Source organism: Macaca mulatta, chromosome 14 (assembly GCF_049350105.2).
Source record: "Macaca mulatta isolate MMU2019108-1 chromosome 14, T2T-MMU8v2.0, whole genome shotgun sequence".
Lineage (NCBI taxonomy): Eukaryota > Metazoa > Chordata > Mammalia > Primates > Cercopithecidae > Macaca > Macaca mulatta.
In genome coordinates this window covers 45,682,308-45,708,236 of record NC_133419.1, presented here as the reverse complement: position 1 = coordinate 45,708,236, position 25,929 = coordinate 45,682,308, and the positions used below count along the sequence as shown (strand labels likewise).

At 47.5% G+C, this 25,929-nt stretch overlaps 2 protein-coding genes across 5 annotated transcripts in view; one reads left to right on the top strand and one right to left on the bottom strand.

Annotated features, from left to right (window-relative positions):
• Positions 1-566: 566 nt before the first annotated feature.
• On the bottom strand, positions 567-6,140 carry LOC106993312 (uncharacterized). The gene has a single exon (XM_015114648.3). The coding sequence runs from the start codon at positions 2,276-2,278 to the stop codon at positions 1,421-1,423; it is 858 nt and encodes a 285-aa protein (XP_014970134.3). The 5' UTR covers positions 2,279-6,140; the 3' UTR covers positions 567-1,420.
• NAV2 (neuron navigator 2) overlaps positions 1,664-25,929 on the top strand; it is a 409,147-nt gene continuing 384,881 nt past the window's right edge. For all 4 annotated transcript variants that reach the window (XM_077964833.1, XM_077964832.1, XM_002799608.4 and 1 more), the window contains exon 1: positions 1,664-2,786. In XM_077964833.1, coding sequence (XP_077820959.1) covers positions 2,520-2,786 — 267 coding nt within the window. In that variant the 5' untranslated portion in view covers positions 1,664-2,519. The remainder of the gene's footprint in view (positions 2,787-25,929) is intronic.

The window sequence follows — 25,929 nt, the reverse complement described above, 5'->3', positions numbered from 1 at the left end:
CCTTCTCATTTCTTAATACTTCAGAGGTTAAGACTTTGATGTTTCCTCTGGTCTGAGATCTTTGTCACTTTGGGCCACTATAACAAAAATGCCATAAACAGGATGGCTTAAACAACAAACATTTATTTCTTGCACTACCAGAGCCTGGAAGTCTGAGACTAGGATGCCAACATGGTATCAGGTTCTTGGTAAGGGCCCTCTTACTGGTCTACAGAAGACTGCCTTCCGTGTCCTCACAAGGCAGAAAGCAAGCATCTCTCTCCTGTCTCTTCTAATAAGGGTGCTAATCCTATCATGAGGGCTCCACTGTCTTCACCTTATTACCTCCTAAAGTTCCCCACCTCCTAATACCATCACATGGGGGATTAGGGGTTTAACATGAATTCCAGGGGGACATATTCAGTTAATAGCATCTGAGTTATTCTAAATCAATGCTAGCAGCACCGAAGATCAGGCTATAGGGCAGGCACAAAGTGAAAACCTGTATCCTGGAAACAAAGAAAAAAGACAAATAGTTTATTAACAGAGATGACTTTGGGGGAAAGCAGCAGTAATTCAACAACAGGGAAAATAAAACCCAGCTTTTATTGGTCTCCTACATTGCCAGGTACTTGTGCTAAATGACTGTCATGCACCAACCATCTCATTTAATCCAAACAGCAGCTCATTAGGTAAATGTAGTCAAACCTCCACCTTACTACATGTGAAAACAGAAGCTTTATAAGGATGCATGTAAGCTTAAAGAACTTGCCCAATTCTAATCCAAGCAGTTCTACGGGATGGGAGGCTCCTCATTCATAAATCGCGAAGTCTGACCTGCCTGATCATCTCTCAGTTTCCTTCTTACTCTCATACACTTTGAGTCAGCGAGGAAACCACAGAGCAACCCAAACAGCGAATTCGAGTCGATGAACCTGTTGGGGCCAGTGCGTCCCAGGCGCGGACAGGGAGGAGCTCCATGAAACGCAGCAAGGTTTGGCCAGAGCCTGCCGGGGTCATGAAGCCTCTCCCGGCTTCCTCAGGCCACTCTAATTACAGAGTCTGTGGTAGGTTGCGTGGAGGAGCTGTCTCGGGGCGGGAAGCTTCCCTGCGTATTGTATTTGCCTATAAATACTTCAAATAGTTAAGTGAAATGTGCAGCCTTTGAAAACTGGAGAGGAAGCCGTTGGGAGGCCCCCCGCCCGGCCCGCCTGGAAGAGCAGGCAGAGAAATGGCTGGCGCGCTCTTAACGCGGGAGACGAGCTTCGGCCCTGCCCAAGCCAGATGGGGGCAGCGAGGCTGCGGGCGTGACTCCGGAAGACTCAAACCGTTAAGGTGACCGGAGCAATTTGAAAAAGGAAACAAACTTCCCTAGAGCCGTGCCCGCGTGGCTCTGGGGCGGGCGATTGCGTTCGAAAGGGCATTTTTCAAAATGAGGGTTTTAGGGACGCGGGGGTGTGGGCCCCCGGGAGGCGCGCGGCCGGAGCAGTGCCGCAGAGCGGCCACCAGCCCGCTTTGTACTAGCTGCCAAGCGCGGCCCCAGAGTTTCGGCGGCGGCCAGAGTTGAGGCCACGCCCTCTTTGCAGTGAGAGCCGCGGCCACTGATTGGTGCACCGTGGACCAATGGGCGCGCCGGGGCGGCCCCGGCTGTCAGCGCGCGCCGCAGCCGCGCCGGCCGCAGCCTGTCCTCCCCTGTGCTGAGCCCCGCAGCCAGCGCAGCCTTCCCGGGAAGCGCGGCGGCCGCTCCCGAGCGCAGCCCTGCCCGGCCCGCCAGCCGCGCGTCCCAGCGCCCGCGCCCCACGGCCACAGCCTTGCTGCGCTCTAGCGCACGGAGCATGTGCAGACCCGCAGGCGCTAAGGTGCTCTCAGTACGGGGGCCTTCTGGGCAGCGGTGACTGTCACGCCAAGAGAGACCTTTCGGGGGCTCTCGCCGCACCTCTGCTGCGTCGCGGGTGACACTGCGGTGCTCGCGAGCAGGGCAGCAGCTGCCTCTCGGTGGAGACGTCTTGGGACCAGTGCGCCCTTCTCTCCTTCTTTCGCTGCTCTCTCCTTTCCTTCCTTGGCTGCTAGCTCTTTCCCTCGCCGGCTCAGACCCGTAGCCTCCGGAGCGGGACTCGTGGGTTGCCGCCGCCTCTGTCTCTTCCAAAGGGGCCTCCTCACTTCGGAGATGCAGTGACAAGTTAATATGGGCGTCCAAGCCTCTGTTTCCCAGGAGGAAATTTGCAAGAGGCGGCAGCCCCTGAGCGCCCAGAGCTCTTGAAAGGCCACCCAGGAGAGGTGTGAGACCCGGCTGCAGCATCCGTCCAGGTGGGACCCGCTGAGCGCCGTGGCCAGTCCCCCATTCCCATCCCGGCACCCCAAAGGCGCGCTCGCCCGATTGCCTCGAGTTCCCCGACCTGGGGATTTTTTTTTCAGCCGCTGGTGGTGGGCGCCTCGTGGGCTAAGGCCCGGCGCCTGCTCTGCTACCCGCGCTGCCTTTAGCGGTCGCCCCCGCCGCCGCTGCCAGGGACGTGCTGGGAAAGCCCAAGCCCCGGGAGAAGATGCCGGCCATCCTGGTCGCCTCCAAAATGAAGTCGGGACTGCCCAAACCCGTGCACAGCGCCGCGCCCATCCTGCACGTGCCCCCGGCCCGGGCCGGCCCCCAGCCCTGCTACCTGAAGTTGGGAAGCAAGGTGGAGGTGAGCAAGACCACCTATCCTAGCCAGATCCCCCTGAAATCGCAGGTGCTGCAGGGGCTGCAGGAGCCAGCGGGGGAGGGGCTCCCGCTGCGGAAGAGCGGCTCGGTGGAAAACGGGTTCGATACCCAGGTGAGAGGTGCCATGTGCCGGGGTACTGTTCTGGGAGGATGGATGAATATTTCTTTCGGGGTGGTGTGGGAGAAAGGGCTGGATGGGAGAAAGGGCTACCATGTGGTCAGGGAAGGGAACCATTGCCCTTAGGCCGGCAGGTTGGGGGATGTGCGAGGAGAGTGGGCCGGCCGGTGGGTGTGGCGCGGGTGCCCCAGGTTTGCCTAAAGAGCTCTTCGAGACCTGGGATGGCGGGCACGTCTGCAGCATCTTCCTGGGGAGGAGGAAAGGTCGGGATGTTCTCAAAAAACGTGTGCTGGAAATGTGAGGTCCTGCATGTTGAGGTCTTGGCCCCAAGAAGCCAGTATCCGCATCAGTAGCTCTGTGTCTGTCTGGCGGTTCCGCAGAGATTCTGTTCCGGACAAGGAACGATCTGAGGCCCCACTGGGTTCGACGCTCCCTAGCCGGGCTGTAAGATCCAGGAAAAGGAGGTTGGGAGTGGCAGTGAACCTGCTTTACCCTTGGCTTGAAGATGACCTGTCCCTGCCCCATCCTGAGGGGTGACGTGGTTCCAGGCAAGGTGCTGGGACTGCAGTACTAGTGCACCAGCCGAGGCCGGCAGCTGGAGACTCCTAGCGTCTTGGCTGGCTGTTGCGGTGGGGGTGGGGATGGGGGTGGGGGTGTGGGTGGCTGCCTTAGAATGGCGGCCGAAGCTAAGCCCCTCCTTCTTGGGTGGTAGATCCTGGTGTTGGTTGCCCGAGTGACGGGGGGTGGGGATGGGAGATGGCTTGAAGAGAATTAGTGACTCCTACCTTTCCAGACAGAGCCTGCATCACTCCATTCGGCTGGGTGACAAGCCCTGGCCGTGCAATCTCTTTTACAGAAATTAGCAAGGGCCAATCAGGTTCTCTTGGCCCTCCCCGCTCCATTTCCCCCTTCTTCTGGTAGGAGGGGGCTATATTTTCTTGGCAGTCAGTCAGCAGGGACTTTTGGGGACAGGCCGACCTGACGGATGTGACTGTCCGGTCAGGAGAGGCGGGAAGCCAGAGGGGAGGTGGTTTGGGGCCGGTGTCAGGAAAATGGCAACAGACCAGCTGACCTTTTTGGCACATACTTCCCTGCTGACACCGTCTCCACCTTCTCCTGGAGCTTTCTCTGATCAGAGGCTAGAGCTCAACACATTCCTAGGCTTTCTGATGGGGGAACTGGAGCTGGAAGCTAATTGTAAGCAGACTTTTGGAACTCTGGGCTGGAGAAGGCCCTCAAAGCAGATTAAGCTCCCACACCAGGCTGATAAGCATGCCCCTTGCTGCTGCACTTGCTAAACATTTTTGGAAGCTGACAGGTTTGAGTGATGGTGTGTGGGAGGAAGGCAAGATTTCCTCCAGTGCTCCGGGGGCCTGCCTCTGTGAGGGTTTTGTGCTCTGCTCTTCTTCTGTTGTTAGGTACAGGATTTGTCCAGTGGGCTCTCCAATGGGGGTGAGCAGCAGGGTACACTTCTGCACGGGGTTTCCCTTCATCCGTGGAGGTGGGGTTTATGAGATGTAATGGGCAGTCGGTGGGAGGTCAGTACAGTGACTCGGAACTGGAGGTGACACATACCCTCAAGCCTGATGAGGAGCACCTGAGGAATGAGAGGGAAAGTCCATGCTGGGATTGTTCATATCCAGGCAGCTGTTCTGCCTTTGCCCATTTGACCCTTCATTTAACAAACATTGTCAGAGGACTGGCAGTGCATAGGCTCTGGAAAGGTGATTCATCACCCTCTCCGTGAAAAAAAAAGTTCTTCAGCTTCTCCCTGAGGGGCTGGAACAGTCCACTTCCCTCAAGACTTTGCTTCCCTCTTTTGCCCTTGGTCCATAATCCCCCTATTTCACCTCTCTCGCCCACAATGGGCCCTTGTGTACTGAAGGTGAGCACAGTTTGGATGGACTGCTAAGGAAATTGGCCACTTCCAGTGGACTACCCTGATTTTTACCTGCCTGACCTCCTTTGCCAGTGCCCAGGGGTTCTGGGGGGTCTTCCCTGTGGCAGATCCCTGTCTGCTCAGCTGACATCAAAGTGATTTTGGCCAGTGGGATTTTACCTTCTGTGTCAGGTCTTCTAACAGTCTGCCTGATACGGTGCCCATTCTCCCTCCAAAAGAGTCTCTTGGTTATGGCATGAGGACTGTGTCTGACTGGCCATGTGGTAGTTTCCAGGTCCCAAATCTGGTATATATTATTAGAAGATACTCAGGAAGCAATGAATTAAATAGCAAATGCTCTCTTGGGGCCTCTGACTCCCCTTTTATTCAGGGGATTTTTGGCAGGAGGTTGGGTTGTGTAGTGGCTGATAATACAGGTTTTAAAGTCAGATGAGTATCAGTGGTGTCCTGTGTTTGTCATAAACTAGTTAGGTGACCACCTTCATTAACTTCTTTGGGCTTTAGTGTTCTCATCTATTTAAAAATGAGCATTAACAACCACTAGAATCATGAGCATTAAGAAAAATAATGTGAAGTGTTCAGTGCAGTGTCTGGCAAATAAGGAATACTTAATAAAAGTAGCTATTTATATTGCTAACCTAAGAGATAGGGCATGCTGAACCAAGATTTAATAGTCCCTAAGTGAGAAAAGATATGGCTTATTCTGTCAAGCCCCTGGAAAGGTATCAATCTGTTCCAAGGATTTGTAGAACATCTATCACCTTCCTAGTACAGTACCAGGCAGAATGGGAAGATGAGGGAAGGGCATAACCACTTTCTGAGTGCCTGATGGGTGAGGCTCTTTACATATAATCTCATTTCATCTTTACAGAAACACTTAAATCAGGTCTGATACATCCGTTTTCTATGATAATGACAATATAACAATATAGTAACAATAATAACAATGGTAATAATGGCCAAATCCTTATATGTCACTTCCTACGTGCCAGGAATTGTTCTAAGGACTTAACATTAAAAACTAATTTTATTCTTATCACAACCAAATGAGATAAGTGTTATTATCCCCATTTTACACATATGGAAACTGAGGTGAAGACCAGTTTGGTAACTTTGTGAGTAGCAGAGGTAGAATTAGAACTTGGCCAGTCTGGCACTAGATCCCAGGCCTTTAACCATGATGTTGTCCAGGGAGAACCACAGAGACTGTCTTAGAACTTGCAGGCCCTGATTTATAAGACCACTGCTGTAACCACTGAGCTAGATCAGGCTTAGCAAGGTACAGCCACTTGCTCCAGGTCATCTAGGGTGGCAGGGCAGGGAGTCCAGCAAGGTTGGTCTGGCTTTGAGGCCTGCGGGCTTCCCACTCTTCATTGCTGTCTTTTTTCCATCAGGCTCTGGCAGATCTATGAGGCAAATAGGACATGGCCTGAGTATTGAGGATTTTATAATCTAGTTGGGAGGCATAACTGATGTACATAGGGCAACCAGGCACAACACAGGGAGGCCTCAGAAGCATGCTTGGGGCTGGGTATCCAAGGTGCTCACAGGAAAGGCCAAGATGGCTGGAGAAGTCCAGAGAGCCTCTGGAGGAGACAGAAGATGAGCTGGGTTTTGGAGATGGGAAGGAGTGACTGGTGGAGAGGAGAGGAGGTCAGAATGAGTGTGATAGTGGAGAATGAAGAGCAAGGTCATGCAGTGGTACTGAGCAGTTGATATTGCTTCATGCAACAAGTCATTGCTCCAGATCTGGCATCTTCCTTTTCAAAAGGTGATGAAGAGAAAGAACAAAGGCTTTGCAGCTGAAGGATTAGATTTGCATGTTGGCTTCCTGGTGGATCATCATTCTGAATGTGCAAGGTAGTTATGAGAAGATGCAGAGAGGGTGTCCATTAAGGATCTGATTCAGATTCATAACAGATCATTGGGAAATGATGGTGATTATTATTATTAGCTTGAGGTTCAGAATATTCAACATGGTAGTTACAGGGGAAAGGAGGCTATTCTGATACCTTGTTTTAGTATGCAGCAACTCTCTTCAGCCGGTGACGTCCCATTGCCCCTAAGCCTGCTCTTCATCTCCATCAAGTGTGAAAAGACCTAACTTAGCCAGCAAGTAGCTGTTAGGTACAGCCCTACTGTCACCCACCCTTCCTCCAGGCCCCTTACCTTGAATCTCTCCCATAAACCTACAGCTGGTTCTCTCCCGCCACCCACCTCTCCCAGTGGAGGAAACTGTGTTCTGCAGCAGCAGCACACCTCCCCTGAATTACCTTCCTGGGACTGAGATACCTGTGCCTTCCCCCAAGTATGAACATTTATAGCATCTGCTCTGTTAACATGTGAATAAATTAGGACCATGTGCAGAGAGTTGTTTTAAAGACATGCCCTATGTTTGTTCAGAAACTCTCTCTGGCTGACCTTCAGATAAGGAACATGCCTGAGCTATTTGAGGAGACGTTAGCCTAATTTTAAGAAGCAGTTGCAAGGAAAAAAAGAAAAAATATATACATATATAAAATACTTTGATATTTCCTGTTTTTAGAAGCTGGTGTTCAAGTTGCACCTAGTTTCTTTAAAGAAGTAATTAGAAGTGATTGAAATTCTCTGTGGGTGTTTTAGATGTTGAAAAAGAAAGCACAGAGGAGGCCCCTGGGAAGAGAGCACAGCTACAAGCTTACAACCTGTGGCAACTTTGCTCCATTGTGTTTTGATTAGAATCCTTGCTCCATCATCAAAGTTGATTATGGATTTGATTAGTGCATTTTTCTGCTATTGTATTACTCCCTTTCTTCTCTTTCTCAGTTCTTGGAGGGGAATGTATAGCATGGTTATCTGCCAACATGCAAGAATGTTTATGGTTCACATATTATTGCTTACTCCATGGGTTAATTTTCTAAAGACACTTTAAGGGTGGTACTGGTGGCTTATTCAGGGTAACATTACGTGTATATATATCTGTATATAAATACATCTACTTCTGGATATGTGTATATATGCATATATACACACACATACACAAATATATACACATGGAACAGCTTAAAGTATTGAGCACATATAAGCACACACACACATCAAAGGGGAGGCTGGAGGAGTTACAGCCCAAATTCTAGCTTTCAGAATAGCTAGGTTTGCTTTCCATTTCTCATTCTGCCTTCCTCTGTGACCAAGATCTGAAGCACCAAATCTGGGTCCCATATTATTTACTTATAAGATATAAGAGATGTAGCCTTCAGAGAGGTGTTTTCATGAGGCCCTAGTGAAACTCTTGGAACCATTCTGAAAAAGCCAAACCACCCAGTGAGATTTTGGCTTAAGGTCAGAAATTCTTATTTCTCAGAATCCGCCTCAGCAGCAGGGAAGGGAACATTTATGGAGCATCTGCTATGTGCCAGGTAGTCTGCAGAGCTCTTTATATAGATATTATTTAATGTGAGGCACAAGAAGCTGGATAAAGGGAAAAACGATCTATGCATTTTGTGTAAGGAAGCAGAGGCCAAGGGAGGTTATCACTTGGAGGCAGTTTTATGTGGTAAATTAGACTTTATTGAGAGGTCAGAGTTTGCATCTAGGCTTTGGGCAAATTACAGAACATTCCTAAACTTCAGTTTTGTCATCTTTGAAGCAGAAATGGTGATGCTTATAGGTTGAGGGTGAGGGTTCAGTGAGATATTACAGGTAGGTTCCTGAACATAGTGTATGGCACATACTAAGCAAGGAATATATAGTATTGCCTATTTTTGTTACCCAAGGTCAGATCCAAGTTTGGAAACTATGTCTGCCTCATTCCAAGCCCATGTTCTTTCCACCCTACCTCTCTGCCTCCCAAGTACACAGCTGATTACATGAAAAGACAGATGGCTTGCACCATGAAAGCTGGAAAGCATAGCAGGGCTTTGGTTAGATGAATGGGGAACAAGAGTGAATTAATAACAATGTCATCCAAAGAAGTCATATCTCGAGTTGTTAATTGAAACTTTCACAGGTTGGTCTCAGACATGCCATCTTTGTAACAGTAACCAAGCTGAGGGATCTGCTACAAACCAAACTTGTGGGAAGCTTCCTTTGTACAACCAGTCTGAACTGGCACTGTGGAGGTGATAGAGTGGAGCCAGTCAATCTGAGGGCCTAGCCCAGGACAGGACCAAGAATGGGACATTCTCATTGACTGGGCTTCTTAATGGTTCCTTATTGTTCTGAGGGCAGAAGGAAAGCCCTTTTTTCTCCCAGCAGGCATGGTTGTAATGAGAGCTGGACCTTGTGATCAGTTGGCCATTAAGGTGCCCCAAGGCATGGCCAGCTGCCCAATGGTGCTTTACCAATAACCACAGGCCAAATTCAATGGCTATTCTGTCTCTTGGTCACATTTTTCAAAGAGATGGACAATGTGTTCCTAGAATGGCTTGGGCAGAATGGGCCATGTGATTTTGGGAACAAAACTTAGCTAGGCTTTTTGTGCTTTAATCTACACAAGACAATAGTGAGTAACACAAAGGTTTTTGCAGGAACCCCCATTCGCCCACACAGAACCAGAGAATGACTCATGGCTTAGTGCCCCCTTTCCCAGGGAATACAATCCTCTCTTGTGTTTTGCAAACAGTGGGCCCCCAGCCTCAGAATATTTTGCCGCTTCTTCCAAGTGAAACCTCAACACCTTCAGTGAATTTTGGGTTATTCCAATCCCTCCATTCATCTTGGTGGGAGAGAGGATAGGGTAGAAATGGGATCTTAGTCGAGATAATTATGATCCCATTTTCAGAGGTATTTGGAGGCCTTTGAACAAAATTAGTTACTCATGGCAATGTGACACTTTTAAAAATAATTATAATTCTAGTCATGGATATCGATTGAGCACAACCCCTGTATCAGCATAATACATAGCACCAGATATGTATCATTCATTTAATCCTCAAAACATCCCATGAGGTAGATGCTACTTCCTGAAGAGAACTAGAAATGACCACTCTAGGACTTCACAACTTTGGTTCTAATTCTGTCTCTTTAGTCACCTTGCTACATGACCTTCAACAAATCACATTTTCTTTCTGAGCGTCATAACCTCACCTATAAAATGGAGAGGATAATACCTGCTGTACCTTCTTTGGAGTTACTATGAAGATTAACACAGGTAATTATTGTGAACAAGGCACCTGTTTAAGCATCTTACACTTTAGGTAGCCCTTGAGGAAACCAGGGTTGACAGAGGTGAAGCTACTTTTCCAAGGAGCACAGCTGGTAGGTAGACTCAAATATTTGAACGCTTATCTGTTTGACCTTTGAAGTCAACCTTCTTAAATAGCAAGTGTGAAAGCACTTTGAAAAAATATCTGAAAAAAATGCTGTTACTACCGAGTCTAAGTAAATCACTTTCAAATTTCCTTTAGCTTGGTAATACATATGCCATTTGACTCCTCCCCCTGCTCCAGAGTTTGGAAATATTGAAAATATTCTTTCAATGTTAAATAAATATTAGTTGCTTAATCATATTGGTTGAACCCTTTTGGGATGTTTAAAATTTCAAGTCCTCTGAGGCCACAAGACCCACTACATGTCATTGTTGAGTGTTAACTGGCCGGGCTGATTCTAGACAGAGGAAGGAGAAAATGAAGAATTTGATTCAAAATCACTTGTTGGCATGAGGAAGCAATCAGATAAGTTTAGATTATGAATCACTTTTTAAGACAACAGGCCGGGGATCTTCAAAAGTGTCAGTCTCATGAAAGACATAAAAAGTTTTAAAGCAGGTGAAGGACTATTCTAGAAAAAGAGTACCAAAGCTATGACAACCAAATCCAATGAGAGATTCTTGAGTAGATCCTGGATGAGTAAAACCATAAATACTACAAAGGTCATTTGGGAGAAAACTGGAGATATTCGATTGTAGATTGCGTGTTAGATAGTATTATTCTATCCATTTTAATGGTATTGGGATTACGTAAGGAAGTGTCCTTTTTCTTGGGAGCTATATGCTGAAATATTAGAAGGGAAGTATCTTGATGTCAGCAAGTAACTCTCAATTAGGAAAAAACAAGGTGAGAATATCTGCAGAAAGAAGAAGAAAGAAAATGAAAATGTTAACTGGTGAATCTAGGCAAAGATATACGTGCACGTCTTTCAACTTTTCTGTAGGTTTGAAATTTTTAAAACCAAAACTTTGGGAAACAAAGCAAAGTCCTGCCTGAATAGTATTTGTCACCGATGCCCTTGATATTTATGAGAACATAAATGAAATTGGAGTGTGTGTGTGTGTGTGTGTGTGTGTGTGTGTGTACTCACAATAGCCTGGCCAAATTTGTTTCATGAGGTTTAGGTTCTGGACTCTTTATCTTCTTTCTGGTATAGTGTGAAAACTTTGGCTTCATTCCTTGCTCTTTCATGAGAATGGTTGCTGACATTTTGTGGAAATAAATCACAAGATTCAGTTTCATTTGGTAATCTTTTATGAGAATCTAAGGTGTTTCCAAGATTGCAAATACAAAAGAAATTTTTTAAATGAAGTAATTTTTAAAAAAAATTTGAAACCTCTGACTGAGCCCTACTGGTCTAGGCACTGAGAAGATAAGGAGTATGATTGGAAACAAGCTTTTCTCTTTTGCCCGACTGAATCCTCCCACTCTTTATCCATACAAATTCAGGTTTAGTATTATTTCCTCCAGGAAGCCTTCCGCCACCACCATGGTCCTAATACAGTGTCTCTTCTACATGTTCCATAGCCTGGCCAGTAGCCCCTCAGCTTGGACTGTGATTGCTTATTTTGCTGGACCATGACTTCCATGAGGGCTGTGTCTCTCCTGATTCCTGCTGGCACAGGGTCTATACATAATAGGTTTTTAGTTAATATTTGCAGAAGAAAAGAAGGGTAGGGGGAGATAAAAGAAAGCATTGGAAAACAGGAGTAAATAGAAATTGAACTTGAGTTGTGGATGGATCTTGCAGAACTCCCTCTTAGGATGTGAACTGAGAAGGTCATGTGATGGTGGGTGGCCAAGTGTAGGAGACAGAGACACAGAGTGGGCAACCTGAACACTGTCTGGAGCCAGCATCAAAGCTCTCCAACACCAGGTCTTAGGGAAACTTGCCTGGTCTGGCTGAGTAGAGGGCGGAGGCAGATTCCTTTGCACAAGGCTGTTTATGATATCCAAACTCTCTGGCTGCTGCGATGGAAGAAGAGCTGTCAGGATGTGATAATGGCACTGCAGCAGACTGGAGGGGTTGAGAGGGAGAGAACACCATGGGCTTTGGCAAGTTTGGGCAGATTCCTGCCCCCATCCCCAACCACCCCTGCCTTGGATGGAGGACCTGAGAAGGGTTCTGAGGGGGGTTTGGTTGGTTAGGAAAGGGAGAAGGTTTAGAAAAGCCTAGGATAGGACAGAGTTTCCAGGAATGATGATCATAGCAACCATTTATGTGCCATTTCCTTACATAATCTCATTTAATCCTCAAACGAACTTTCTGAGCTGATATTATTGAACCTATTTTACCAGTAAGAAGAAAAATAGGAGTCAGTGAGAGGACTAGCCTTAGAGGAGTTCTGGGACTTTTTTGGGTCACACAGCTGGTATCGACAGTGGTAGGATTTGAACTGAGGTCTTTCTGATTCCCAAACCTGTGCTTTTAACCACTGCCTTCTTTTGCCAGTAATCGAAGGAGGCCTGAATCCCATATGAGCTACTGCTTTAGATAATCAAACCTCCAGACCCTCCTCTGCTTGGAGCCTGCTCCCTGCTTCCCTGGTCTCGGCCCTTCTTGCTGCTTCCTCCTCATTGGGGCCTTCTGTGCCTGTGCCAGCTTGTTGCCAGAGGCTCTGTGTTTATAGGATGAGGAGCCCCATTTGGCCTTTGCCCACATCCTGCTGCAATCTGGGCAGGATCTCCTTGTCCTACTGCTGTGGCTGCTGTCCCCCAGGTGACCCCCGTGCTGCCGGCCCAGCAGGGTTCATGTGCCTAACAGCTGGCAGGACCTCGTTCCTGTCCTCCTGCCACATGCTGGCTGCAGCTCAGCAGACAGTCCCCATTTCATGCTGATTTGCTTTGATTCTTTTCAGACCTGGGAGTGACGCATGTTTACTTCAGAATGTGTGGGCCACAAGTGTGCCAGAGCTGTCAGACCTTCTGGTGTGCAAGCTTTGATCGTTAGAAGACAAGCCTTGAAGGAAAAAAACCTCCATTTAGGTGACAAAACCAGATTTAGAATAACCTGGATTACTTGGGATATCTGCTTAGTGATCTGTGCCTTTAAGTACTAGAGACTTAGGACATCTGAGCCAGAGGAGACCTATGAGGCCATCTGCACAATGTTCCTACAGCTCCATTGTGCAGATGAAGAAACCATGACCCAGAGAGGGGTGTGACTTGCCTCCAGTTACCCAGCTCCAAAGGGCAGAGCAAAAACCAGAACCCAAGCCTTCTGACTCTAGGCCAGTATTCCTTTCATCTCAGTTAGTAATCAGATATTCTGCTCTGAAAGGCCTGACAGCTTAAAGATTGGAACCAGCCCTATGCTATATATTTTTTCCCCTCCTTCTACCAAGTAGTTAAGATGAGTATCTTTTTATAAGAGACTGGGTGTCTCTCTGTCATCTAGGCTGGAGTGGAGTGACCATAGCTCACTGCAGCCACAAACTCCTGGGCTCAAGGGATCTTCCTGCCTCAGCCTCCCAACTAGCTGGCATTACAGGTGTGAGCCACCACACCTGGCCCAGAATGAGTGTTCTTAATTGCTTCATATTAGGAAGCTTTTGCACTTGGCTCAGAGAACCAGAAAAATAGGGCCTCTTTGTGGATGGTATAAGTGTGGCAATAGGCTACCATAGTGTCCACCTCCCATAGTCCAGACACTTTACATACATTATCCCCGTTAAGCCTCACAAGGGGACTGGGGGCATTTCATCCCCTTCTATGTGTGAGGCTCAGAGGAGGTCAGTAACTTGACCAAGACCATATGGAGCCAGTACTGGGACTGTCTAATTTCAAGTCCATGCTCTTTCTACCCAGCCTCTTAGACCCTTGCTAGCTGGAAGCCAGAGAGACCTGGATTAAGTTCCTACTTCTCCATTTATTTACCAGGAACTTCACCTTCCTAATGCTAGGGTGAAGCTGGGGGCACAGTAGGCGCTTAAGAAATAGTTGTTGAACTGCAGCTTGGACAGGTCTGCCCTGTCAAGCCTCAATTTCCCTGGGTGGTTATAGCATTTCAACATATCGTGCAAGCTAAAGCAGTTCATGTATGTAAAAGTGTGAGGCAGATAAGATCACTGTTATTTACTGAGCACTTAATATGTGCTTGATATTCTAAGCATTTTATGTGGATTTTCCCATTTAATTGTTACAATAGCAGTAACTACTGAGGTGGATACTTTTGTGATTGTTTCCATTGTACAGATGAACTGGGGCAGGTAAAGCATAAGCAACTTGCCCAAGGCCACACACCCAGTGAGTGGAGGTGCCAGGTCTGAATCTCAGGCAGTGACTACAGAGCTTGCCTCCTTCCCCACAGCATGGTCCTCCCTCAGTGCTGCTGCCCACTAAACCCAAGTCTAGTTGAGGGTGAGGAAGAGAGACACATGCAACTAAGGACACAGAAAGGGAAAGCAACTTGTTTAAGATCCCCCAGCAAGTGAGAGGTCATCAAACCCGGCAAAGACTTACCGTCTAAAGTAACATGGGGCCCTGTTCTTTCAAAAGTGTTCCCTCTTTAACGGAGAAGGACACAATGTAGTTGTGGCTGTGGCTGTGGCTGCAGTGAGCTATGGTCACTCCACTCCAGCCTAGGTGACAGAGAGACACCCAGTCTCTTAAAAAAAGATACTCATTTTAACTACTTTAAATTACTCCTAAACTAGAGATGGTCACCAGGAATCCCGACTGCCTGGTGGACTCCATGGCTTTCCTCTTTGGTCCTTGCTTCTCACTCATTTGGAATCATTCCTTCTCTGGATTGCAGAGCAGAAACCAGTATAAATGTGACCTAGTCTCTAGAAATGTTTACCTGGCTAAAAATATGCCAGCTTTGTCATATTTTTAGCCACATTTAGATTTGAAGTATATGAATTGCCCACACCCATGTATTAGGCATGAACTATTGGTACATTTTGTAACAGGACCTGCTAGTTTTCCATTCCAAAGAACTGGAATTCAGTCAGAAATTTGTCATTTGCAAATACCAACTCTTGCTACATTCCATTGCTGTTTTTAAGAGTGTCTCGTCACCTGGATTGGGAGGAAGCAGGCCATGGGCGAGGCCAGGCTGGCTGGGCTGCCTTGGTGCATTCCCCGGGTCTGGTGGCTTCTAATCGACCTCTGCCTGGCTCTGCTGAGGCCCTCACCGTTCTGTGGTGTGTTGCCTTTGGATTAGCATAAGGGCAGACAGGATGCTTATTTTAGAACTGGAAGGAGAGGAGATATATCAATAAAAGAAATGGGAAAGGAAAAATCCCTTCAGTGGTTTAAAAATATCTCTTCCTTAACTGGCTAGATTATTTTGTTTCTTAAAAACAGCTAGTAATTTTCTCCTCTGAAACAGCATTGGAAAGAGAGGCATGTCAGACTAAAAAAGGAGGGGGCTGCAATGGTGGCCTGTAGGTTTCACTCTCCTGTCCTGTTCCTATAGGATAAGTTATTTTCCCCAATCTCCGAAAGCCTCCCTATTGACTCTGGAACCTTAGAACTATATCACAAAGACTCTGGTTTTTTACCCCTTCATTTTAAAGATGAGGATGCCACGCCTCAGGGCCTTTGCACTTGCTGCTCTTCCTACGTGGAATGTCTTCCCCAGATGCCAACAGCACTCACTCCCTCAGCTCCAGTTCTTTGCTTGGATGTTACCTTATCAGAGAGGTGCCTTTCCTGAGTTTAGAACTGACTCTAAGCTGCCCACAGTAGAATGTGGGAATCAGCGTTGCCAACAGGCAAGATTTCACTTTGTTTTCAGTTTTTCTTTTCTTTTTTTTTTCTTTTCTGCCCACTTTTTGTGATCTAAACACTTGCTAACAAAAGTATGGTCTGTGGCCTGGTTGTAATGGCATCACCTGAAAGCTTGTTAGAAATGCAGAATCCCAGGCCTTGCCCCAGACCTGCTGAATCAACATCTGTATTTTAATAAGATCCCAGATTATATATAAAGAAATGAAAGTTTAAGAAGCAGAAGAGCATTATGCCCTCAACCCCTTCAGAGGAAGAATCTAAGAGAAACCCCATCCCACAAAGTAGTGTCGCCACCTCTGTCTAGAGGCACAGGCCCAAACTGCCTCAAATAACCCTACCCTATGGTTGAAGATGCGAGGGATGGACGGAGTCACCCTAGAAAAGGACCTCATAAGACAGACTTCCAGAATGCGTGGCTACTCTGTTTCTTACATCTCTCTGATGTTGCTTAGGGTAATTCACCTGCACACTGGGCTTTGTAGCTAATGTTTGGTCACCATGACCAGAGACTGTTATCTACTTGGTAGCTGCAGAGGGAAGGGAGACCCAGTCTTTAACCTGGGAGTGCAGCAGTAATTAGAGGGCCTTGACTCCCCACTCTGCCAGGTGTGCCTGGGCTGGTTGAGATAGCACCTTTCAGAAGCTAGAGGCAGTTCCATCCAGCCCGTCTCACAAATGGCTGTGAATGCCTCTCTGGATCCTTCAGCAAAGGCTGGTCAGCTATTCCCACATTCTGAACAGAAACCAACTCCCACAGTCCTTTGATGTTTGGAAATCTTCCAGTTCTTGAGTCCCCCAAATCACACTGCATCATTCTAGCACGTGGTTATGTAGGAGGCAGGATGCATCCCAGGGCACCAGTGGGAGGGGCTCACTCCCTCTCCATTCCCTTGTCTAATGCTCAGGGAAGCCCTCTCAATGGGCAGGTGCTGTGCAAATGTAATCTGCCTGTGGAGGCATTTCTTTCAATCACCCTGCAATTGTGCATTGATGTGGGGAAAGCCCATGGATGAGAGTAGAGCAGAATAACTGAGCTCCTGAATTAGGCTGCTTGATGAAATTATTGTCTAATGCTGAAGTTGGAGCCTTTTCCCTTGTTCTGTATAAATGAGGGCTATTTTAAAGCTGTCGCATGATCACTGGTGCCATAGAAACTGCCTGACCTTGTGCACACCTGTGTCTCAGTCAGGCATGGGCCACCGCAGGTAGAGGAAGAGGACTTGGTGAGAGAGGTGCAGCTTCACTCCAGAGTCTACAGGAGGAAGGAGGGTACTGGAGGATGTTGTGGGGCACTTTTTGACTTCTCCTAGCTTTGTCCAACTCTCCTAGCTTTGTCTCATTTAACTCCATTGAAACCACCTGGAGAAGTGACCACCCCGGCCACTCTGGAGTCCAGATCTGGTCCTGAGCAGGGACAGGGAAGCTGTCGTATGACTGAGAGATGATGTTTTGGCACCAAGAAGGTTTCTGTGTGTGTGCACGCATGTGTTTGTGTTTGTATGCACATGTGTCCAAGATGCTCCTTGAGAGGTTGTAGAAAGTCCACTTTGGCCACTGGCATCACTATAGCATATGAGACAGTATGGTGAGCCTGAAAGAGCACTGTTCTTAGAGTCAAAAACTAAGTTCTCTTTCTAGACCCTCATTTAGCAAGCTTCATGACTCTGGGCACATATTCAGTGGCTCTTCACCAGCCGCGTGTAGAATTGTCCAAATAATCTACCAGCCCTGATGTCTCCCATAGATTCAGGCCTGGAGTAGCACTTTGGCGTCTGTATTTCTTAGGGCTCTGTAGGAGATTCTGATGTACACTCTGGGGTGAGATCTGAATTTGAGACTAGCCCCCCCAGAGAAGTCAGGATAGTGAAGTGGAAAAGAGCAAGTGGTCATTGCCACACAGACCGGGGTTTGGATTTCAGCTCTGTCCACGTACAGCAGCATGGCCTTAGGCAAGCTGCTAAACCCTGCCTCTGCTTCCTCATCTGCACCACAGACACCATAGCAATGACCTCACAGGGCTGCTCTCAGCACTAAATGTGATCATGTGGATGAGGCATGTGGCAAATGCCTGGCATGTGAGTGCAACATAAATGTTATATCTTGGGTGTGAGTATGTCTGTGTGTGTTTTCTGCTGTACTGTTATATATGGATAGAATCCTCTCAAGAAAAGTCCAAGGCAGAACTCAATCAAGAAATGAGATGGCAGTGCTCTATTATATTTGTGTAATTTGGTAATAAGGAAACCAATTAATTCATTCTTTCAGATAGTTATTAATAGCAAGGAACATATGCAGAGAAAGGTCCTATGGGGCAAGAGAGATGCCAAGAGTGCATCCCTCCCTTCATGACAGTGGTTCTTAAACTTCAGTGTGCTCAGCATTACCCAGGGAGCTTGTTAAGTGTGCAGAATCATGGGCCAGAGCATCAGAGAGTCTGATTTTGCAGATCTGGGGTGAGGCCCAAGAATTCATATCTTTGAAAAATATGACCAAGTGAGTATGCATAAGATAGTCTGTAGCCTTCACTCTGACAAAGACTGGTCTAGAGTAGAAGATGGAATTGGAAGACTGAGGGAAGGAGGGAACTGGGTGACTTGGAGCAGGCAGGAATGGGATCCTAGAAGATCAGAGAAGCTGAGGTTTGAACGCATGCAAGATCCCGAGAAAACAGGGCAGCATACTTTGGATTTGGTCTGATGAACAGACGGTGGAGAGCTCTGGTGAACAGGAAGCTCTGGCTCTTCTCCCTGCTGCCATTGGCAGGGGTTGCCAGGTTGGGTAGGCATCACACTGGGAATGTCAGCCACTAGGAAGGGTTTACTGAGACTCCTGGTGAAATATAATGAACCCGAAGCATGTGTCTGTTTGTCCTCTGTTTAAGGCCCAAGATGGCTGCCTTTAAGTTGCCTAACAGTGCCCATAGAGTTGAGCTTCTTTTTATCTATTTCCTTATTCAGAAACCAGGGCTTGAAGCAGCCTGCAGTGGTAGACCTGAAAGTATAAAGTAGCTCTGGGATGCTTAGGACACCAGAGTGGACTAGCAGAAAGGGCACGAGAGATGGTAGGAGATGTTGAGTGCCATTTCTCCTTATTAGGGGCTGTGTTGGCTGAGAGGTGCCTCAGCTGAATCTCAGGTCTGCAGGGGGCCCATGTTCCATGATAAAGCCTGAACCAAGACATCCCTGTAACAGTGGCCTTTGGATCTGCAACCTATGGGAGAGCAAATTTTGGGAGGTCTTCACCGGATCAGGAAGAGCTACAAATAAGAAGGGAGAGGGGAAGGGGACATTTATTCAGCACCTACTATGTGCCAGGCTCCACACTCCATGTTTACATGATATTTGTAATCCAGCCTTCACCTTAGGAGGTAGATTAGCTCTAGTTTTACAGATGAAGAAAAAGAGGCCCAGAGAGGTGAAGCAACTCACAGTTTCACACAGCCAGGATTTGGTAAAGCCTGGGCTTGAACTTGCATCTATCTGGCTTCTCTCATGAATCTTCCACAGTTCTACAGTGAATGTGTTGGGGACCTTGATTCTTGCTCCTCAGGTGCAGGTGGCTCGGAAGCCCAGTTCCCCTCAGCAGGGTGGGGGGTTCAGTGTGGGCAGAGTTCCCTGGAGTCCCGTGACTTGTGGGGCATTTCTGTGCCCTCTGTCAACAATCCAGCCTTCAGTAATGTTGTACTGCTGCCGGCTGCTCTCACCACATCCATACCCCCCACCCACACAGGCGAAGGTTTTGGCCAAGGGCACCCTGGAAGGGGAGGAGAAAGTGCCTTCCAGAAGGGCTTGTTACAAAGCCCCTGAATGGCCCCATTGAGGCTCCAGGGCCGGACGACAATGGGCCTGTTGGGGCCCCCGGTCTGCTGAGGTGAGAGGGCTGGGGCCGGGCAGGCAGTGCTGGCTCAGAGGCCAGACACTGACTTCCAGGGCTGGGAGCCAGCGCTTCTGACGTGCTCCGAAATGCCAGCTTTGCTTAATGGGGAGCAGCTGGGGCGGGCTCCACATACCTCCCTATGCCAGGAAGGCAGCGTGAACCCAGTTCCTCAGGCCACAGCCGTTCTTTTCCTTCTCCCTGCCTGGCACTGCTCCCCCTTCCTGGGCCAGGCCCTGCTCACCGGACACCAGGATCATAGTCAGCTCCTTCTAGGGTCCCCTTGGTCCTCAGGGGCATTCTTTCCAGCCTGATCGGATAAATAACACCCCTTCCCCGAGAGTCTAGCCTGCCTACAGGTGCAGCTGCCAGATGATATGCAGCATGCCCAGTGACATTTGAATTTTAAATAAATGATGAAAAAATTTTAATTACGTTTAAATATGTAATAAATGACAAAGTCTGAACCAAGATATGAGTTCATTTTGTATGTCATGGAACACACTTAAACCAAAAAATTATTTGCTGTTTATCTGAAATTCAGATTTAACTGGGCATCCTCTATTTTTATGTGTTAGATCTGATGACCCTACCCAAGGGAGCCATGATGGATACCCATGTGGGGTTACTAGGACTTAGCTAGGTTTTCCTTGATGCCAACAGGGTGGGGGATAGGGAGAAGGAGGCCTCTCTGTGCCCACTCTCCACCTCCCATTTCCCATACATAAAACGCTGGATGCCACACTTAGTAGGTCTTACTAACTGGCAAGCATTGCCCCCATGTTACCCACACCACCCTCCCTTCTAGGAGCTGCAGCTTTCTCCTGAGCTCCCACAGTGGGAAGGGAAGCTTTGGTATACAATTGCAGTTGGTGACTATTTACCAAGCACCTGCCTATCACGCTGGGCTGAACCCTGGCAATTTAATGAGAATGAGACAGATGTAGGTTTGCTCTCAAAAGAGCTTACAGGCTAGTAGCAGAGAGAGGCATTTAAACAAAAGAGCAACTGTAATTCAGTGAACCATAAACACTGTGGGTAGATGGCAGGGGTTGGGGGTATAGTTATTGAGGGAGGTATCTCAGAAATTCCAGGAGAGCATCTCACTCACACCTGTAGGATCAGGAGAGAGGTCTTGGAGTCAGGGGATTTGAGAGGAAATCCTGGGCCATGTCATTGAGTTGAGCAGCTATGTGGACCTGGGCCGATTATTTAACCTCTTGAGCCTTGGTTTTCCTTATCTAGAAAGTGGGAACAATTTTCCTTGCTTTAGGGTCCAATGTGAGTTTCCAAGTAAAATGATTAATGTGAACATGTATTGCTAACCGCAGGGTCCTAGATCAAACAAATGTGTGTGTTTGTGTGTATTTGTGGGGTCGGAGCTAGGAGTTGAAGGATAGGGAAAATACAGAGGGGTTAGGAATTACTGGGCTCCATCCCTGCTTTGTGGCTTGTATAATATTTTGCTGTTTGCAAAGGATAATGATTAAGAGTATGGGCTGGTAGGCCGAGGTGGGTAGATCACCTGAGGTCAGGAGTTTGAGACCAGCCTGGCCAACATGGTGAAACCCCATCTCTACTAAAAAAAAATACAAAAATTAGCCAGGCATGGTGATGCGTGCTTGTAGTCCCTGCTACTTGGGAGGCTGAGGCAGGAGAATCGCTTGAACCCAGGAGGCAGAGGTTGCAGTGAGGCAAGATCATGCCACTGTACTCCAGCCTGGGTGACAGAGTGAGACTCCGTCTCAAGAAAAAAAAAAAAAAAGATTATGGGCTGGAAATTCAAACAGGCCTGGGTTTCAGCTCCATCTCTACTGTGTGACCTCAAGTAAGTACTTAACCTCTTTTTGTGCCTTAGTTTTCTCCTCTGTAAAATGGGCCTCACAGGCGTGGTTAAAAGGATGAAAAGTAGACCATTCATATAAAGTGCTTAGCATGGAGTCTGCCACATAGCAAGTGCCCAGAAGTGGGCAGCTATTGAGAGGGTCTTAGTTGAGTAGCATAACAACCTTGTGAGGTAGTAATTACCAGGTGGAGAATGAAGTTCAGAGAGGTTAGGTAACCAGCCCAAGGAGGCACAGCCAGAGAGGTGACTCTGGGAGAATATACCCCTGGCTTCTTATGAGGCCTTTGGTCACCCAGCCTTCAAGGAACTCTGCTTCTAGCTTTTGGTTGGACACCTCCCTGGGGACTAGCTGGACTCTGGGACTCCTTGCCCAGTTATGGTCTGGTTCAGATACGTAGGTGTTTCCTGAAGATCTCAGCATGCCTGTGTGTGCCAGGCCCAGCCTCTGCAGGGTCAGGGAGAAAGAGCATCCTTTAGGAATCTGAGGACTTATATGCCTCACACCAACTATTCTTCCTTTGCTGGATTTGAAGTCTGAGATATGGGCCTCCTTTTTATTATCCTCTTACTCCTTTGTGTTAATCAATGCCCACACAATTATGCAGTTGGCATGGATGCTAGTTTTATTGTCTTGAATACAAAAGCAGCTTTGAAAATGGCGTATTTCTAGGGAGCAGCTAGGGGTGAGCCTCTCACTGGAGAAGGCAAACTTTAGCCAATCATTTCCCCCTCCAGTGGGAACAGCAGCAGGTGGATTAAATTGCTCCATTAGGCAATCTTTTGTTTCTAATAGAATAATCATAAAAAACCCTTGATGACTGAAGGTCAGGGAAGGGAGCTAGACGTGGCTGAGCATTTGCTGTATGCTCAGCTCTGTGTTGGAGGTTCTTTCCCAACATCAAGTTCAGTTGTCTCTGTCACTCTGTGTTTATGTTTTAGACCCATTTTTCAGATGAGTAAGATGAGATAGAGAGGTTGGCTGATTTGATCTAAGTCACATGGCTGGTAAATGATAGCTCCAGGTTTTGAGCTCAAGTCTGTTTAGTTCTGGAGTCCATGCCTTGCTATCACCCATGTGCCTAGGTCTATGTGCTTTAAGGGAGACCGAAACAGTGGAAGGCATGTGCTTGCCTTCAGGTTCTGCTAAGAACCCAAGATGCTTCACTTGCTGCACAATGGGCTTTAAGGCACCTGCACCATTAGTTCCTGACTTGCGAACATGGGACTGAGACTTCTAGGGGAAATGGGGTAGGAGCTGATTTCTGATCTCACATGTACTTAAAGGAGAGAAAGGATTTAGATATATGGAGAGAGGAAAGAGGGTTTTTCAAGGACAGGAAGCTATCATGGGATTCGAAGTAGGGGAAAGCAGGCTGAAAATAGTGTATAAGAGATTCATATCAGGACATGGAAGAGGATGAAGACTGGAGGCCTATCTGGAGGCTGTTGGCAATCCTGGTACTGCTACGGATGATGGTAATGGGAGGCTGATGGTGGTAGTTGTGATAGTGATAGTGATGGTGGTGGTCAACATGTATTGAATGCTTAATATTTGCCAGATACTAGTCTAAGAATTTTACAAACATGAACTTGTTTAATGGTCACAACAATCTTATAGGAAGGGTACTATAATTACCCCATTTTTAGATGAGGAAATGAAGGCATAGAGAGGCATAAGAGGCTGGAGAATAATAAACAGATGTAAGAGCCATTGAAGGAAGAACTAGGGCAGAATCTGGTGACCATGTTGAGAAAGGGATAAAGAAATAGAGTCTACAATGAGTTCAAGATAACCTGTTGATCTTTTATAGGAGCCAACTTCCTGGTGGTAGTTATTGGTGAAGTTATGACCTGACCAGCAAAGACAAGCTTTCAATTTACTAAATGCCTCTGTTAAAATGGAAATGTGATATTTGAGAGGATGAATATAATGAACCATTGCCAGATATAACCCTCTTAACATGAGTGAGGTCATCAGCTTCAGTGCAAGGGGAATGGGTTAAGTGAAGGGACACTGGATGGGCTGGTTTTGAGAAGGCCTGTGCCAGCCAGTTCCTTCCTTTAGGGTGTGCTGTCCTAAACATAACCACCCCGGGTCTCTTCTCCTGCAATCGCTTCCCCTTCATTCCTACTCACCCTAAATGTTATGTAAAGCAGTTCATGCTCAAGCATTCGTTGCCAACACTGGATTAAGATCTCCCTCCTTCCAGGTCGTACACTGGCATTTTAACAGAGACTTTTAGAAACTCAGCTAATGAAGGTGGGGATGTGAGTGATCCTGGGGTTGGGAAGGGATGGGAAATGTTCATGCATCCCTCCCCTAGCTCCCAACAGACATAAAATGGAAAAGGCTGGGGTCTCTACCTAGGCTTCACACCAGCAGTGCCTGGACTCCAAATTTCTAGACCCAGATTCGAACAAAGTCACGAAACACATTCTCTTAGCCAAGTATTCCATGGAGGGCTGGGTCAAGCCTGTGAGCCTCCACTCAGGCTGGCAGTAAAAAGCAGCCCTGGGCCCTCCAGCCTGCCTAGGTAGCATGTAGTTATTACAAGCATGGACTCTCCAGACAGCCAAGCTAGAGTTGAAGCCTAGCCTCAGATTTGTTTGCTGTGTGACCTTAAACAAGTCATTTCATTTCTTGACTCTTAGTTTTCTCATTTGTAAATGAGGATAATAGTATTGAGTGGAGTAAATCAGAGAAGGTCTGTAAGGTGCTGAGCCCAGGACATATCACATAGTAGGTACTCACTAAATACAAGCTGCAGTTTTCGTGCCAGGCCCACTGTGAACAACTCCAGAAGACTTAAAGCTTCTCCATGGGCTTTGGGATGAAGCCTGGGACCAGGCAGCTTGGTGTTCCCAGTTGCAGGATGGCAGTGAGCTTAGCATGGGCCCCTGCTCCGTTTTCCTGGTTCTCTCTGCCAGAAAAATGGGTGGTACTGGAGAGTCTGCATTTCCCTGGAGCAGCCTTCTTCCCTTGACATCCTAGGCAGGGCCTTTGTAGAATTCCTTTTCAGCCCCCAAAGGCCTCGCTTGGAGCAAGTCACTTGCTTGGAATTATACAGCCAAATCAGAGCCACGACTTGAACTCCATTCTGAACCAAGGAGTTTGAAACCATTCCTCCTGCATGATGCATGACATTTTAATAACCTGCCGACAGCCCAGGAGGTTTGCAGTTTCTCTGAGCCCAAGGGACCAGAGCCATCTGGTGGGTGCTTTTTCAAGGGAGCTGGTGTGACTGTTTCAGGGTAAAATGCAGAGAAATAGCATCACTTTTTTTTTTCCTGTGGTAAAAATAACATGCAAGGATGGGAAGAACAAATGGAGGTTGGGAGGATGACATTGTGGGGAGGAAGGAGCTAGAATGCTGGGGGCTGTCTACCTGGTGCCATGTGCTGCCATCTGCCCAGTATGGAGGCAACATCAGCCTGACCTGCCAGCACCTGCCTGGCTACCAGCATCAGCTTTCAGGAATAAAAAGATCTTTTTCAAAAAGCCTTTGTCCCCCAAGGAAGCTCAAGGGGCACAGTGAGGTCCGTGGAGGGTTGTGACAGTTCAAAACATGCTGTCCATTTATAGTATGCAGCAGTGACCCTGTATCTCACCCTCTCTATAGCAACCAGCTCCAGACACAAACTGGGCATGGCTTTTGATCATGAAGCATGTTTTTACAAACAAAAAAATACTGAAAGTAGTTGGTGAGGCTGAGATTATGTTAATTTATGCAGTTTCCACTGCTGCTAGGATTAAAAATAGCTTTCTTTCAAGAAAACTAGAACTACTTACTGTCAGTTTGCCTTCTAGGCCCTCTTGCTGGGCTCCAGGACTGGTGGGCTGGACACAGGGCATGGATTATGAGATCCTCCTTGGCAGTCCCAGGTTCTGGAGCTTTGCTGAAGGGGAAGATAAAGAGACTTTATCTTCCGTGGTAAGGACTCTTACAAAGTCTTTACTGCATGTTTCATAAAACTGAATATGCTGAGCTCTAATGAAAGCTGTTGTCAGCATTAAATACCCAGGGAAAGACATGGAGGCCTTTTAAAAAACTGCCACAATACTCCTGCACTGAAGTGCTCACACTTTGCTCCACAGGGGAGAGGGAGTGGAACTTGGCTAGTGTCATCCACCATCATAAAAGGCAAACCCAGGATTTAAACTCAGGTCTGGTGCCTCGAAAGCCCAGGAACTATGACATCTCTTCCCCCAACTCTGCTGTTCTACTTGTGGATTATGGCTACCCATGGTGCTCATTTTAATCAGATTTCATCAATGTAAACATTAGCGGTGGGGTCTTCCTTTAGAGTTAGTATAGCCACAGCCACCTCCCCTAGGTTCTGCAGGACACCTGGCAAACCTTTTGTGAGGGGACCTTACCAGGGGGAAAAAAAACAAAACAAAACTTATTGCCAGACATTAATATGCCAGCCCCATTTTGGCGGGCCAGTCTCGCACAATCTCATGAAAGAACTGCACTGCCAACCAGGAGGGGCAGTCCTCTTGCTCTCCTAGAATTGCCTGCTAGCCATGGAGCCCAAGGTGACACCACGGGGGTAATTCCTTGGGATATCTGGTTGACACCATAAGTGGAC